We start from the raw sequence: 16,515 nt of genomic DNA, 5'->3' as shown, positions 1-16,515 counted from the left end.
TTACAAATGTTCTATTGATTCATTATATGTTTGGTCAACATTTTAACATTTAAAGCACATTGTCATAGCAGTAAATAATTATTTCTGAGATAAATCCGTTTCATATCGGAACCATAGTCAAACTACTTTTATAGCCGAGATGTATTAATGGTAGGACAAAAACTGTCTTAAAAACAGCATGAGAACGACAAAGCTTCACGACTAATTGTAATTTTATTGGACTCCGTCTTGAAGACAAACGTTACATCAGATACACAATAAACAAGGCAAGGTAATACCGCTCTCAGAACTGTCACTAACGTGAATTTATCATGGTAAAGACACTTTGACTAGTATGGTATCGCGTTAGTTAGCTAGCTATCAGTCCAGTTAGCTTACTTTTATTGTCATGACTTCATTTGCAAATATCCTGTAATTTGTAGTTTAGGCCTATACATTGAAGACTTCGAGCGATCAAGATTGCATGTGATCAATTGCAGTTACATAAACAAACATTTAGCTAGCTGGCCTAATTACATCATTCCACGATAGCAAGGTCTCCAGAGGCATGTCCAAACTAGAACCATAGAGCTTACTTTAACAGTTAGCTAACGTTAGCGAATCGGTACATTAATCGATATAGGACGAGCTAAATAGTTTATTTTCCTATAACTAATTGAATTATCATTAAATGTAATTGTACATACAGTGCACTCAAAAGTATTCATAGCACTTGACTTTTTCCACATGTTACGTTAGTTTTATTCTAAAATGGATGAAATGGTGTTTTCTTAATCTACACACTACCTCATAAATGAAAAAGCAAAACCTTTTTCTTAAAAAAAAATGTTTGCACAAAAATAAACTGCTCACGTTCACATAATTATTCAGACCCTTTACTCAGTACTTTGTTGAAGCACGTTTGGCAGCGATTACAGCCTTGAGTCTTCTTGGGAATGACGCTATAAACTTGGCACACCTGTATTCGGGGAGTTTCTCCCATTCTTCGCTGAAGATTCTGTCAGGTTGGATGGGAAGCTTTGCTGCACAGGGGGGTTCAAGTCGGTACTGGAGTGCCATGTCTATGACAAAAAGGCTTCTCAATAGTTTTTACCCCCAAGCTATAAGACTCCTGAACAGGTAATCAAATGGATACCCAGACTATTTGCATTGTGTGCCACCCCCCAACCCCCCTCTTACGCTACTGCTACTCTGTTCATCATATGCATAGTCATTTTAACCATATGTACATACTACCTCAATCAGCCTGACTAACTGGTGTCTTTATGTAGCCTCGCTACTGTATATAGCCTCACTACTGTTATTTTTCACTGTCTTTTAACTGTTGTATTCTTTACTTCCCTATTGTTCCCCCAATAACTTTTTTTCACTATTGGTTGGAGCCTATAAGTAAGTATTTCACTGTAACACCTGTTGTATTTGGTGCACGTGACAAACTTTGATTTGTGCTCTTGCTGGGCCAGGTCTTGAGTGCACTTGTCATCAAGGATCTCTCTTTACTTTGCATCCCCACAGCATGAGTCTGGCACAACCATGCTTCATGATGGTGCCAGGTCTCCTCAAGACTTGATTCTGGCATTCTGGCCGACGAGTTAAATATTGGTTTCATCAGACCATAATTTCTTGTTTTATGGTTTGAGCGTCTTATAGGTTCCTTTTTGCAAACTCCAAATGGGCTGTCGTGCCTTTTCCTGATGAGTGGCTTCTGTCTGGCCACTCTACCATCAGGCCTGATTGGTGTAGTGCTGTAGATGGGAGAACCTTCCAGAAGGACAACTACTTCCACAGAGGAGCTCTGTCAGGTTCTTGGTCACCTACCTGACCAAGACCCTTTTCCGATTGCTGATTGCTCAGTTTTGCCTGGTGGCCAGCTCTAGGAAGGGTCTTGGTGGTTGCAAACTACTTCCATTTAAGAATGGATGCCACTGTGTTCTAGGGGACCTTAAATGCTGTAGATATTTTTGGAACCCTTCTCTAGATCTGTGCCTCGACACAGTCTTATCTCGGAGCTCTACGGACAATTACTTCACCCTCGTGGCTTGGATTTTGCTTTGACATGCAGTGTCAACTGTGGGACCTTGTATAGACAGGTGTGTTTGTGCCTTTGCAAATCATGTCCAATCAACTAAATTTACCACAGGTGGACTCCCGAGGGACGCAGTGGTCTAAGGCACTGAGTTTCAGTGCGTCGCTGCAGTCCCTAGTTCGAATCCAGGCTGTATCTCATCTGGCTGTGATTGGGTTGGGAGCCCCATAGGGCGGCACACAATTTACCCAGCACCGACCGGGTTTGGCCGGGGTAGGCAGTCATTGTAAATAAGAATTTGTTCTTAACTGACTTGCCTACTTAAATCAAGGTTAATTATTGTCATTTTTTATTATGAAGTTGTATAGAACATCTCAAGGATGGTCAATGGAAAAAGGATCCACCTAAAGCTATATTTCGAGTCTCATAGCAAAGGGTCTGAATACTTATGTAAATAAGGTATTTCAGTTTTTTTATACATTTGCAAAAATTCTAAACCTGTTTACTCTTTCATTATGGGATATTGTCTGTAGATTGATGAGGGGAAATGTATTTTATACATTTTAGAATAAGGCTAATGTAACAATGTGGAGAAAGTCAAGGGGTCTGATTACTTTCTGAATGCACTGTATGTCACAATGTCCTGACCTACAACAGTCTCTGCTGATATCAAAGTCAAGAAACATCACTTCTCTTGTTATTGCTCATATCATAGGTTCATCAAACCATCCCCACTATGGACCTACTTAGGAGAACAGCCATGCAAGAGGACATGGTCCAGTACAATCTCTTCTTGGTTCAGCCAAACCTCTCAGATACACAGGCTGACGAACTATGTATGCAACACCTAGTGGAGGAGATTTTGGCCAAGGTTGCACCTCTCCTTATGCAGCATATCTGGCAACAGCAGCCATTTAACCTCAAGTACCACACTGAGAAAGGTACGGTACTTGTCCTGATCTGGATACAAATGTTCTTCAAGGTTTTAAGTATTTGTTATATAAATTAATTTCAACCTTTGACTGATTGAATGGTGGTGTCTTGATTGTACCTGCAGGGGGAGTTCCTGCACACATTGGAGGTAGCACTGTGTTTGGGGACAGTGTGGAGGATGAGTGGTTCATCGTATACCTCCTCCTCCAAATCACACAAGCCTTCCCTGAACTTGCTGCCAGGTAGAGTGGAACAGTCTGCAAAGCCCTGTAATACTTCCAGTTGGTTTCAATTCTTTTGTTCTTTCCTACTGATATTTACTTTAACTTGATACAGGTTAGAGGACAATGATGGGGAGTTCCTTCTCATTGAAGCAGCAGACTATCTTCCAAAGTGGTTGAATCCAGAGAGCAGTGAAAACAGAGTAAGATCTCTACCTCTGACTACGATCTGTTTACCACTCTCTGTACATCGCTTCACATATCTGACTATCCCTTTGTTTGTTGTCTCTGGAGGTGCATATCAGATCTCGCTCACTCCGGTCTCTCTCTCTCTGTAGGTCTCTTTCAATCTGTGTGTTTCTCTGGTTCTGGTCTGCTAGGTGTTCCTCCACAGAGGTGAGCTGTACATCCTGCCTTGTCCCTCCCGCTCTGGTGATGTTGGCCTGCCCAGAGATGCAGTGCCCAGTGTGACCCAGGCTTTGGCACTGCTGTCATCCCACACACAGGCCTGTCTCGCAAGCCCCAAGATCCGCACTGCCCTGGGGAAAAGACTGGCGGGGTGAGTGAAGCAGCAGAAACAACGCTATGACTTGAAGGGATTGTAAGGTATCTGTTTGACGGTAGTTTTGGGCATTATGATTGCTCAGAAATGCATATTTAAGGGTATATGTTTTGTGTATGTCTAGCCACACAGTCAAGCCTACTGTCATAATGACCGTGACTGTGAGTGGGTGTATCTGGCTTCACAGATATCCAGAGAAGATCCAGGCAAACCTTCACCATGCTCACTGCTTCCTGCCTGCGGGCATCGCTACAGTGTTGGCACAGCGACCAGACCTGGTTGCCCCGGCAGTGTCAGCTTTCTACCTGAGAGATCCAGTAGATCTACAGGCCTGTCGGACATTCCAGACCTTTCCCGCCGACACACGAGTCCTAACCTCGGTACACATAAGTTGCCTCAGTCAGTCTTGTACCAGCACAGGTGCATTGGGTGTATGCATTTTAGTGTTACCAGATTTTCCTTGGCAAAAAAAGACCACTACACAGCCAAAACCTATGGTCCTTTAAAACCTGCTTTTGTAAAATATGATGTGCCATTGCTTGCGAAATATACAAATGTGACTCTGGTTGGAAACACAAGGCTGTTTTTGTTCCTTTACTTCCTGGTATCGCGGTATTGGTATCATTACAACACGACTGCATTGTGTGTTATGCAGTGTAGTTTTGGTATATTAGTGCTGTATTTAGATGTTGCCTATGTGTCTTTCCAGGTGACATTCACCCGTTGCCTGTACGCCCAAATGCAGCAGCAGCATTTCACCCCCGACCGGAGGAGTGGGTTCACCCTGCCTGCCCGGTCCCACCCCCAGTACCGTGCCCACGAGCTGGGCATGAAACTGGTGAGTTCACCCCCACCCACTAAGAAATATCAATATTGTTAGACTACTTGGGGAAATTATTTATTGTGTAGTTCTTAGTTATTCTTGTCTCTGACCTTCCCAGGCCCATGGCTTTGAAATCCTGTGCTCCAAATGTAGACAGCCATCATCGGTGCCTGATGCTCCCATCAGCTGTAACCCCTTGTGGAAAGGATTTCTGAACAGTCTGAAGAAGAATGGTTATTTCAGAGTGAGTCATTACTCTGCCTCTGACAGAAAGGGTGATTGGCTCAAGGCTTGCATATATTTGGTGTATGTGTATATATGTCACATTTTTATGTAATATTTATTTTATATGATATAACATTTAGCAGACACTAGCTCATCGGTTTTGTACCAATGAACTTGAGTTATTAAACCGCTGTAATCTTGACAGCATGTATAACTGCTTCAACTGATCGTTAACCCAGTGAACTGATTACACATGTTCAAGAGTTTCGATTTTTCTATTATTGGTTAGTAAGAGAAAAAAAGATTACCAATCTTGCAAACAAAAGTAAATCATTATTTCAGAATTGTTTAGATTGTGAGACTGCTAATCTCTGTTCGCTAGTTAACCAGTAAGAGGGGGGGGGGGGGAGAAGCTCTTGAATCCTCTATTTCGTGTTTCAGTGAGGATAGCAGTGTTGTACTGTTAGCATTGCAATTGTCAGTGATTCATAGTGTTATACCTTTTGGTGACATTATTGTCTGTGGCAGGCGGAGCTGGAGGGCTCTGCACATTACAGAAAACTGATGAGCTCAGCAGAGAACTTCTTTAAGCAGTCAATCACCCCAACACACAGGTGAGTGCTCTCAGCTTGTGTGTGTGTGTAGGTACATATATTTTCAATGCCGTGGTTTTACAGGCCCTCTTAGCTGCAGAGACAAATTTAACTGTTAAAGCTAATTTGTGCAATTTTACCATGGGGCAGAGAGAAAAAAAGTGCGGTTTCAAACACAAATTCTTGCAATTCTACATTTCGTCATGGGGCTGAGAATTTTCAGTTGTAAAGCTAATTTCTTAACAATTATGTGCATTTTGACATGCAATAAGCCATCTGAGTGACTCAAACAGGACTAAATCAATATGGACTCCATGACATTTTGGGAATTTTATATTCTCCCTGACTGTCTAGTTTTTATTTTGGTGATTTGTTCATTCTTAAAGAGGATCTTATTGAAAAATGTATTGCTCCATTAGCTTTTCTATCTGGTTTTAGTCATTTAAGTTTACACAAATGCTTTAGCAGTGCATCACTGCTAAATGCTTATAGGGAAAACACTGAATACACTATCCTGTGTGTTTGTAGCTCAGGTGGCAGGGCCCCAGCTGAGGAGGTTCTTCAGCTATTACAGAGCTGTGCTCCCTACAACCTGGATGAGCTGAGTAAACGGGAGGCCCATCTACCCCCAGAGGATAGTGAGTACAACACCTCACTTTACTATAGTACAACAGTCAGTCTTGTACCAGCACAGGTGCATTGCGTGAAGTTACTTTTATTATATCACTCACTGAACTGATATGTTCACACCACAAAGTAGCATGCTTTCATGTTAGATAAAATCACAGTTGTTAGGACTGTTGATTAGGGGAAGGGATCAGCCTGTAGTGAACATACCCATGTAGTAAACAGAACAAAGAAGCTGTTTCCATAAAGATAAGCTAGAATGAGCTTATCAAGGTTGATGACAACACTGATTTTTCTCTTATTCTCCCCCCACCCCCACCCATGTCCAGGTGAAGGTTGGCTGGATATTTCAGCCCAGGAGCTGGAGCATCTGTTGGAGGGGAGTGGAGTGGGGTTGGGTGGCTCCGAGCCCAGCCTGACCAAACAGCAGGGGGGAAGGAGTGAGAAAGGGGAGGAGGAGGGCAGCTACAGCCTAGTGGCTGTAACCCAGGGCATGAAGAACTTCATCAACGCCATGTCTTCACACGAGGGGGCCGAACTACCCTGGTTAGACTGACTGAGTGGCTGATTCACTGTCTGTCCACACTGTTCTACTTAGCAGTTAGCTTCCCACATAAAGGGCTATGCAATAATACGGTATAGAACGTTAATGTACGCTAGCTGACTGTAATGGGTATTCAGGTGTGTGTGTGTACATATGTGTAATTTGACTTTGTTTATTATAGGTCCCATTCAAATGAGCCGTTCAGGTTTGATCCAGAATCCATGGCTGGTGCACTGGACAGACTACTGGGTATGTAGTTGAATAAGGGCTACTTTTTTATGAACTCTCATATGTCACAGTAGAACTAGCTTGAAGATGGTGGCCTGCGTTAGAGCCCTGCGCAGGTATGAGTTTAAAGCCAAAGCTGGCTTTAAACACTGTCTTGTTCCCGGACAAGCTTACCCCCTTCACCCGCTTTGAAGATAACAGTGCCACCAACGCGGCCCTCTCCCAAGGACTGGGCTCTTGTTCCCTGTGGCCGATGTGAGTAAGACGAGCGTGGTAAGTGTGTTAACCCCCCGCAAGGCTACTGGCTCAGACGGCATCCCCAGCTGCGTCCTCGGCGCAGACCAGCTGGCTGGAGTGTTTAAGGACATATTCAATCTCTCCCTATCCCAGTCTGCTGTTCCCACTTGCGTCGAGCATTGTTCCTTTACACAAGAAAGCAAAGGTAATTTAACTAAATTACCCTGGGGCGGCAGGGTAGCCTAGTGGTTAGAGCGTTGGACTAGTAACCGGAAGGTTGCAAGTTCAAATCCCCTAGCTGACAAGGTACAAATCTGTCGTTCTGCCCCTGAACAGGCAGTTAACCCACTGTTCCTAGGCCATCATTGAAAATAAGAATTTGTTCTTAACTGACTTGCCTAGTTAAATAAATAAATAAAATGACTATCACCCTGTAGCACTCACTTCTGTGATCATGAAGTCCTTTGAGGCTATTTAAGGATCATATCCCTTCCACCTTACCTGACACCCTAAACCCACTTAAATTTGCTTACTGCCCCAATAGATCCACAGATTATGCAATCACATTGCCCTCATCTGGACAAGAGGAATACCTACGTAAGAATGCTGTTCATTGACTATAGCTCAGCCTTCAACACCATAGTACCTTCCAAGCTCATTATTAAGCTTGGGGCCCTGGGTCTGAACCCCGCACTGTGCAACTGGGTTCTGGACTTCCTGACGGGCCGCCCCCAGGTGGTGAAGGTAGGAAACAACACCTCCACTCAGCCCCCTTCTGTACTCCTTGTTCACCCGTTAACTGCATGGCCATGCACGCCTCCAACTCAATCAAGTTTGCAGATGACACAACAGTAGTAGGCCTGATTACCAGCAATGGACGAGGCCACCTCAATGTCAACAAAACAAAGGAGCTGACCGTGGACTTCAGGAAACAGCAGAGGGAGCAAGCCCCTATCCACGTCGCAGCAGCGCTTCTTCAATCTCAGGGGCCAAACCAATTTTCTATAGCCTCCTAAGACACTCAGCTTTTACAGATGCACAGTTGAGTGACTCCCTAGTGGCGCAGCCGTCTAAGGCACTGCATCACAGTGCTTGAGGCGTCACTACAGATCCGGGTTAGATCCCGAGCTTTGACGCAGCTGGCCGCTAAGCAGGGTTGGTCCTGGTCAGTCCCTGGATGGGAGACCAGATGCTGCTGGAAGTGGTGTTGGAGGGCCAGTAGGAGGCACTCTTTCCTCTGGTCTTAAACAAAATGGAACACTGCCCTGTGTAGGGTGCTGTCTTTCGGATGGGATGATAAACGGGTGTCCTGACTGAGGTCATTAAAGATTCCATGGCACTTATCGTAAGAGTAGGGGTGTTAACCCCGGTGTCCTGGCTAAATTCCCACTCTGAAATGGCCCTCAAACCATCATGGTCACCTAATAATTTCCAGTTTACGATTGGCTCATTCATCCCCCTCTACCCTGTAACTATTCCCCAGGTCGTTGCTGTAAATGAGAACATGTTGTCAGTCAACTTACCTGGTATAATAACGGATAAATAAATAGACCCATGAGGCGGCGCACAATTGGCCCAACATCATCCGGGTTAGGGAAGGGTTTGTCCTTGTCCCATCGTGCTCGATCCTGGGCTGTATCACCGCCTGTTATGGCAACTGCACTTCCCGCAATCGTGTTGTCTACCAAACGCATCACCGTGGGCACACTTCATGCCCTCCAGGCCACGTACAGCACCCGATGTCACAGGAAGGCCAAAAAGATCAAGTACATCAACCATCCGAGCCACGGCCTGTCATTCAGAAGGCGAGGTCAGTACAGTTTAAGATAAAAAATAAAAACTTTAACTAGGTAAGTCGGTTAAGAACAAATTCTTATTTACAATGACGGCCTAGGAACTGTTGGTTAACTGCCTTGTTCAGGGGCAGAAGGACAGATTTTTACCTTGTCAGCTCGGTGATTCGATCCAGCAACCTTTTGGTTACTGGCTCTAACCACTAGGCTACCTGCCGCCCCAGATGCATCAAGCTGGGACCAAGAGACTGAGAAACAGCTTCTATCAAGGCCTTCAAACTGTTAAATTGCTGTCACAAGCCGCTACTCAACCTTGCACTTTAAGGGCTGCTGCCATTTATATAGAGACATGGAATCACTAAACTTTATTAATGTTTACATACTGCTTTACTCATCTCATGTGTATGTACTGTATTTTAGTCAAAGCCACTCTGATATTGCTCGTCCTAATATTTGTTTCTTAATTCCATTATTTTTATATTTGTGTGAATTGTTGGATGCTACTGCACTGTTGGAGCTAGGAACAGAAGCATTTTGCTACATCCGCAATAACGGCTAAATATGTGGTGACCAATAACAACATTTTATTTGATATGCTTTTACTGCACAGAGTATATGCGCAAATGGTTTCGCTTCAAAATGTTAGTGATACCCGAGCCCTGCCCTTACCCTAGTTTTGGATTAAAAAAAGACAGGCCCGGCCTTTACCCTAGTTATTGATTAACCTGCTGCATAATGTCGGGACCTTTCTAGTCTGTACTTTACAACTATCTGCTATGTAAATATTTCAGGGGCTAAGGATGAGGAGTTGGACTCAGACGACCTAGATGACGACGATGATGATGATTATGATGATAGAGTGAAGGGTCCTACTGGACTGCTAGGAGTAGGACCAGAAGCTTTGGAAGATCTTAGGAAGTACATGGATGAGATGGACCATGAGCTTATGGGCACAAACATCGGACAGAGCTTCAACCAGCAGGCAAGTCCGAGTTGTGGATATTTATTACTACTTGTGGCTGTGTGCAAATTCTGTAAAGAGTTATTTGAGAGAGGCTGCATGAGTTGAATTAGTTGCATAGAAATATGTTAAATAATAATTTTATTCTGTGGTTCAAGCAGGACACCAGTAAAGCATGCCCCGGCCCGGAGGATCTGCTGGGTGAGGATGAAGAGGAGATCCAGCCCCTGAACATAGACCTTAACCTGGTCACTAACCTCCTGGAGTCTCTGAGCTCCCAGGCTGGGCTGGCTGGGCCTGCCTCTAACCTGCTGCACAGTCTTGGCATCCACCTGCCCCCAATACTGACCGTTCATGAACACCTGCCCCCCCCTGAAACATGACCTTTCATTATGACCTAGTGCCCATATCTTACTGTCTGCACAGCCAGGATGCACAGGACTTTAAACTCCTGGCTCAGAGTACACTGGGCCAAAATCATATTGATCATCAGGATAGGGGTTTGACAACTGGATCATGTTTGCCTTCAGAATGACAAGATCTAAAAGTTAACTGTAACCCTAAAACTTTGATTCTAACAGAGACACTTGTATCCCTGTTGGATATATTAATCTGATTCTGACTGTCTTAAATGTGTTTTCATTATTTTTTTTACAGCACTTATAATAAATGAAATAGTCAAATAATAAAGCCATTACTTTTTTGGGGAACAAAATGTGTAACTATTTTCTAAATTAAGTAAAATTATTTTCACTGCCTTGAAACCACACTTTTCTTCACTTACCCTGTGCCTTTATTGGAATTACATTGTTATCAAATATGAACCGAAATGCACATGTCGGATAAAAAATGTCAGGACAGGTCTGATGGAAAAAGCAAATTTGTCAGTAAAATTTCCAAATTTCAACAAAATATTCTAGACAAGGTGAGCTTTTTGTCAGTAACATTAATTATGTGGAAAATGATGATGGAAACACCTTTATGCACAAATAATGATTTAATAACGTAAACCTGGAGTCACACGAAGATATGTTGTGTGGTCGTCTCACTACGACTCGGAAACGTAGCATTTTATTAAGTGAAATATGTTATAAAAATCACAGGGTGGAAAGTGCACGGTGATGAGTTTGCTGCGGCTTTCCAATAGATATTCTATTTGACAAATAAAAATTCTCGCTCTTATCCACAATTTTGTGACAAGAATGGGTAGAGTAGAAAATGCACATTGAACTGGTTTTTATTCGGTACATCTACATGAATTTACAAAAGTCTTAACTGATTTCAGCCAGTGTATTGTATGTCAGTGGATTGACTGTGTCGTTTGAATTGAATATTGGCAGTTGGAAAAATGCATGGAATCATTCCTCTAAATTTGGCTGGCTAGCTATCAAACATACAGTGCATATACATTCTTCAAATTCATTATTTTACACTATCTTATTTATAGCACTGGCAAACCATGGTTGACCAACTCCCAGACCGAAATGGCTGACATTTACCTTATAAAGTTCAAGATTATTCTAGTAATTTGATTGTCATGTGCTTGCTTTTTATCATTTGTCTTTTGTAGCTCAGTTGGTAGTGCATGGTGCTTGTAATGCCAGGGTAGTGGGTTCGATTCCCGTGACCGTCCATATGTAAAACCTATACACGCACGACTAAGTTGCTTCGGATAAAAGCGTCTGCTAAATGGCATATGTTATATTATCCCCAACAAGTTGGTTCTTTATGCATATATTCACATGATTGGATGGAAACCTAGCTACTGTTAACTTTTATTGTTGCATGTGGGGATTTGAAAAACCTTGAGGTAGACGGTATCTTTATCGGTTAACACTTGAACTGTAATGCTTATCATTTAGTTTATCAATTACACCACTCTAAAGTAGCAGCCTTATGACATTCCCAGTCACATTTGGATCATTTCTGTATGGTTGATAATCCAGTGCAAAGATTTTATCCAGTCTCCCTACATATTGAGTGTCTTTTCAAACCATTTTATATAGGTTCAGTAGTAAGTATGATATACAGGATAAGAAGGAACACAGCGCTGGTAATTAAAGCGCTGCACCTAGGGAGTTGAAGACTTTGTACTACAGAGAGTGAATAATACTGCTCTGTAGTACAACTATCCTTCTACTGGTAGAAGTTGACCATATAGACAGATCTAGGAAAAGATTATCCTTACCAAATCCTCCCTTTAACCATTAACTTTTACAGATCCACAATCGAGAGCATCCAGTCAGGCTGTATCACAGCCTGGTACAGCAACTGCTCCACCCTCAACTGCAAGGCTCTACAGAGGGTGGTGTGGTCTGCACAACGCATCACCAGGGACAGACTACATGCCCTCCATGACAACTATAGCACCCGATGTCACAGGAAGGCAAAAAAGATCAAGGTCAATAACCACCCGAGCCACTGTCTGTTCACACCACTACCATCCAGAAGGCGAGGTCAGTACAGGTGCATCAAAGCTGGGACTGAGAGACTGAAAAACAGCTTCTATCTCAAGGCCATCAGACTGCTAAACAGCAATCACTAACTCAGAGGGGCTGCTGCCTACATGGAGACCCAATCACTGGCCACTTTTACAAATGGATCACTAGTCACTTTAAACAATGCCACTGTAATAATGTTTATATGTAATGTCATGCATATACTGTATTTTATACCATCTATTGCACCTTGCCTATGCCGCTCGGCCATCGCTCATCCATATGTACATATTCTCATTCAACCCTTTTTAGATTTGTGTGTATTAGGTAGATGTCGGGGAATTGTTAGATATTACTGCGCTGTCGGAACCAGAAGCACAAGCATTTTGCTACACTCGCATTAACATCTGCTAACCATGTGTATGTGACAAATGCAATTTGATTTGAGGGAGGCAACTGACTTCTGACTAGTCTCTAGAGTCAACTTCATCCTCCTCCATGTTGGATCATCAGGCTGTACAACGGTCTTGTTAATCCGTGTGCCGTGTGGAGTAGCGCTGCAGCCAGCGGAGAGAAGGTCAGAGCGGCCATGTCCACCAAGAGGTGCTGTAGAGCTCCCAGCAGCAGTATGGCCAGCAGGTAGCCCATGAAGAGCAGGCTGTGCCAGCTACCCTCGCCCAGTGCCCGGGGGCCCTCTGGGTGCAGCAGGCACAGGAAGCCAAGCACCAGGCTCTGGTTCACCATCAGGGTGAAGTACAGGTCAAAAGGCGAGGTATGGGAGCTGCTGTGGTGCCGGTGCTCGGTCTCAGCCACCTTGGCCAGCCAGGTCAGAGAAAGGCTGTGGAGAAGGAGGGCCAGCGGGGCGTAGAGACACTCCAGAACCTCCACTGACGGGAGACCCTGAGACACTGCAAGGAGAAGGGGTAAGTTAGTGTACTGACACAACTGATGATTGACACACCAACACATTCAATTTTATGAGACTATTAAGATTTCCCACAAAACTCCCCCACTGACTTTCCCCTCAAGCTAATCACTGTAAATGCATTTACCTGTGACAGTGACGGAGGTGAAAGTGATGACCGTGATAAGGCCTGTTAGGTGGACTGATGGCGGTACTGCCATCCGCAGGCCGTGACTCCAGCCCACACAGAGCAGGGGCAGCAGGCGCATGGTGAGGGCGTACATGCCGGAGTGGGCACTGGCCTCTGCCCACACACCCAGCACAGTTTGGGCACTGCCACAGACAGAAGGCACCAGCAGGCGTTCACCCAGAGACAAAGAGTAGGGCTTCAGTGGTGCCAGGCTCATGGCATGGAGGAGCAGCAAGTATAGCAGGGTCACCAGCACCTGGGAAAGACATTACATAAACACAGGCAAACATTAGCCATTTTAAAGAGCAACTTCCCCTAAAAACCAACTTCTCCTTTTGAAAATGGCCTATTTGGCATCGATAAGTCAAACATTTATTCTAGTGTCAAAATTGACTATGAATTGTAAATAATTGGTCATAGTCCTTCTCATCCAAAACTGAGATTTGCGAGATGATCGTATGTCACATAATGAGGGTTCCGTAACAGTTTTCCTTGGGTTGGGTTAATTTCAGTCAAGCCCACATGCCCACAGCCGGCAGCACCCAAGCAATCCTCAATTGGGAACACAGCTGCATGCGACCAGATCGACAGTGGGCATTACAATTTGGTTTGACATTTGATATCCCTATGTGGCTAGTTAGGGACCATCAGTAAATTACACAATGTACGTGGAACAATATCTTAAAATGTCAATAGCTCCCAATTTCATATATTAATCTCAAAACAACTACAGATTGTAGAAATTCCTTTACAAATATTGAAAGCATTTAATGAGACAACTAAAATGTCTGCAACATGAAAATATTTTCGCATTTACATTGTGTAATTTATTGACGGTCCCTAACTAGCCCCGTAGATAGGCTATCCAAAGTCAAACCAGCTTTGTTACAGTCGCACACCAGCCGGCTGAAGATAACTTTACAATAATTCTGATCATTATTATTTCTAAAAGTTACCACTTAACAAAGGCCTAATGATGATTAGAAACATTGATGGCTCATGCAAAATCCAAACACCACAACTCAAAACCCGACACAGATTATTCTTATAGTAACCCTGAGAAAACCGTGCCCTACCTGGACAAATGTGATTGGTACAGCAAACTGGTAGTGGTACTGGGGAATGAAGATATCAGCAACAAAGCTGCGGAGCCGATCTGCCAGGGCATACAACACCATGACCAATAGGGTGGCACCATAGCTGAGTAATGGCACTAGAGGCTTCCATACATCAGGCAAAAACCTCCTCAGTATACTAGCACTCCTCTTCCATCTCATCCACCAAGGACTGTTCAGGGAACACAATGGCACAGAGAGTAATACAGGAGGAGTGTACTTCAGGAGACTATTGATAGAAACATTTAAACGAATTGGAATACCCTGCAATGAACTGCATATATCTCATGTGTCTACAATTAAGTACTATTAATCTATTATCTACTATTATAGAAAACATGTGAATACCATTCTGTCCGGAGACAGCCCCTGGTAGTAGGGTAGGTATCCCTGGGGTCCATACTCATATTCCAACTGCCTTTCATCAACCCCTCGACTGCATCAGGTAATGGAGATAGAGAGCCATCGTTCCTCCACTCCCTAAAAAATGGGCGCCACCAATTACTTCCATGACATAAATCACATTAACATCTTTATTTCTTTATTAATTTACTTCACCATTATCTTGGGCTTTCTGTCTTTGTAACTGACAAAACACTATGACAAAACGATACATTCCAAAACGCCATAAATACATTTTCTGAAATTAGCTTGAATTGTTTTAAAGAAATTATGAAAGATCTTGGTGTTTAATGACATGGGGTTGTTATTTGTTATCATATAATGACATGGGGTTGTTATTTGTTATCATCTAATGACATGGGGTTGTTATTTTTGCTATATCTGCCTCACTCTCAGATAAATAAGTAGTACTGCTAGGTTTTACACTGTCAAATGTAACATAACCACATTTTTTATAATGAACTACATAAATGACACATTTGTGACAGATATATAACAAATGATAATTCAATACAGTAATATGAGATCTGTATGTAAAACAATTACCTTGACATTTTAGTCATTTAAAACAGGGTTCCCAAACTCTTCAAGTGGACTATACCTTATATTTACTCAGACAAAACTCCATAAGAAAAATGTATGTCCCTCGTCTCCTCCTCTCCAACCAATATCCACGGATGAAACAGGTTGATGTGGTTATATTGACCACAGATACAAGTTCCTTATCAAATAGGTTTAAAAGAGTTCCCTTTCTATGTTCTCAGTATTGAGCGTCTGATGGCCAATGACCTGAGCGGAATGCATTTTCCATGTGAGCCTTCACGAACTCTAAGCACACAGTTATTGACATCTAGATGGACTTTAACCTCACCTGTTATATGTCCTCTCACTGTCAACTGTGTTTATGTTCAGCAAACGTAACATGTGTAAGTATTTGTATGACCATAAGTTTCAACAACTGAGACAGAAACTGAACAAGTTCCACAGACATGTGACTAACAGAAATGGAATAAAGTGTCCCTGAACAAAGGGGGGTCAAAATCAAAAGTAACAGTAGTATCTAGTGTGGCCACCAGCTGCATTAAGTTCTGCAGTGCATCTCCTCCTCATGGACCAGATTTGCCAGTTCTTGCTTTGAGATGTTACCCCACACTTCCACCAAGGCACCTACAAGTTCCCGGACATTTTTGAGGGGAATAGCCCTAGCCCTCACCCTCCGATCCAACAGGTCCCAGACGTGCTCAATGGGATTTAGATTTAGATCCGGGCTCTTCGCTGGCCATGGCAGAACATTGACATTCCTGGTGGCATTGTCATGCTGGAGAGTCATGTCAGGATGAGCCTGCAGGAAGGGTACCACATGAGGGAGGAGGACGTCTTCCCTCTAACGCACAGCGTTGAGATTGCCTGCATTGACAACAAGCTCAGTCCAATGATGCTGTGACACACAGCCCCAGACCATGACCTCCAATTCGATCCCTCTCCAGAGTACAGGCCTCGGCCTAATGCTCATTCCTTCGACGATAAATGCAAATCCGACTATCACCCCTGGTGAGACAAAACCACGACTCGTCAGTGAAGAGCACTCTTTGCCACTCTTGTCTGGTCCAGTGACGGTGGGTTTGTGCTCATAGGCGACATTGTTGCCGGTGATGTCTGGTGAGGACCTGCCTTACAACAGGCCTACAAGCCC

At 43.5% G+C, this 16,515-nt stretch overlaps 2 protein-coding genes across 2 annotated transcripts; one reads left to right on the top strand and one right to left on the bottom strand.

The window, feature by feature from the left end:
• Positions 1 to 135: 135 nt before the first annotated feature.
• Positions 136 to 10,499, top strand: LOC115113186 (ecdysoneless homolog (Drosophila)). Its single transcript, XM_029640537.2, is given in 15 exon segments — positions 136 to 271; positions 2,742 to 2,967; positions 3,084 to 3,201; positions 3,296 to 3,383; positions 3,561 to 3,739; positions 3,930 to 4,122; positions 4,452 to 4,580; positions 4,684 to 4,809; positions 5,319 to 5,404; positions 5,912 to 6,021; positions 6,340 to 6,556; positions 6,736 to 6,803; positions 9,604 to 9,794; positions 9,932 to 10,109; positions 10,112 to 10,499. Coding segments are annotated over 14 exon segments (1,908 nt in total). The 5' UTR covers positions 136 to 271; positions 2,742 to 2,762; the 3' UTR covers positions 10,132 to 10,499.
• Positions 10,500 to 10,994: 495 nt separating this feature from the next.
• On the bottom strand, positions 10,995 to 15,649 carry LOC115112689 (uncharacterized). Its single transcript, XM_029639716.2, has 5 exons — positions 15,369 to 15,649; positions 14,769 to 14,900; positions 14,382 to 14,592; positions 13,264 to 13,561; positions 10,995 to 13,119 (listed from the first exon to the last, which is right to left on the bottom strand). Exons 1-5 carry the CDS (start codon positions 15,383 to 15,385, stop codon positions 12,698 to 12,700), a joined length of 1,080 nt encoding a protein of 359 aa, XP_029495576.1. The 5' UTR covers positions 15,386 to 15,649; the 3' UTR covers positions 10,995 to 12,697.
• Positions 15,650 to 16,515: the final 866 nt, after the last annotated feature.

This window comes from Oncorhynchus nerka, linkage group LG28 (assembly GCF_034236695.1).
Source record: "Oncorhynchus nerka isolate Pitt River linkage group LG28, Oner_Uvic_2.0, whole genome shotgun sequence".
NCBI classification, from domain to species: Eukaryota; Metazoa; Chordata; class Actinopteri; order Salmoniformes; family Salmonidae; genus Oncorhynchus; species Oncorhynchus nerka.
This window is presented reverse-complemented; position numbering and strand designations above follow the sequence as displayed.

Bases quoted from the DNA above. Each gene is read 5' to 3' on its own strand.
- LOC115112689 (XM_029639716.2), bottom strand. The intron at 14,593-14,768 runs GTATTCACATGT...TTCCCTGAACAG, and splicing joins GGCTGTCTCCGGACAGAATG to TCCTTGGTGGATGAGATGGA. The intron at 13,562-14,381 runs GTAGGGCACGGT...TGTCTTTCCCAG, and splicing joins TACCAATCACATTTGTCCAG to GTGCTGGTGACCCTGCTATA.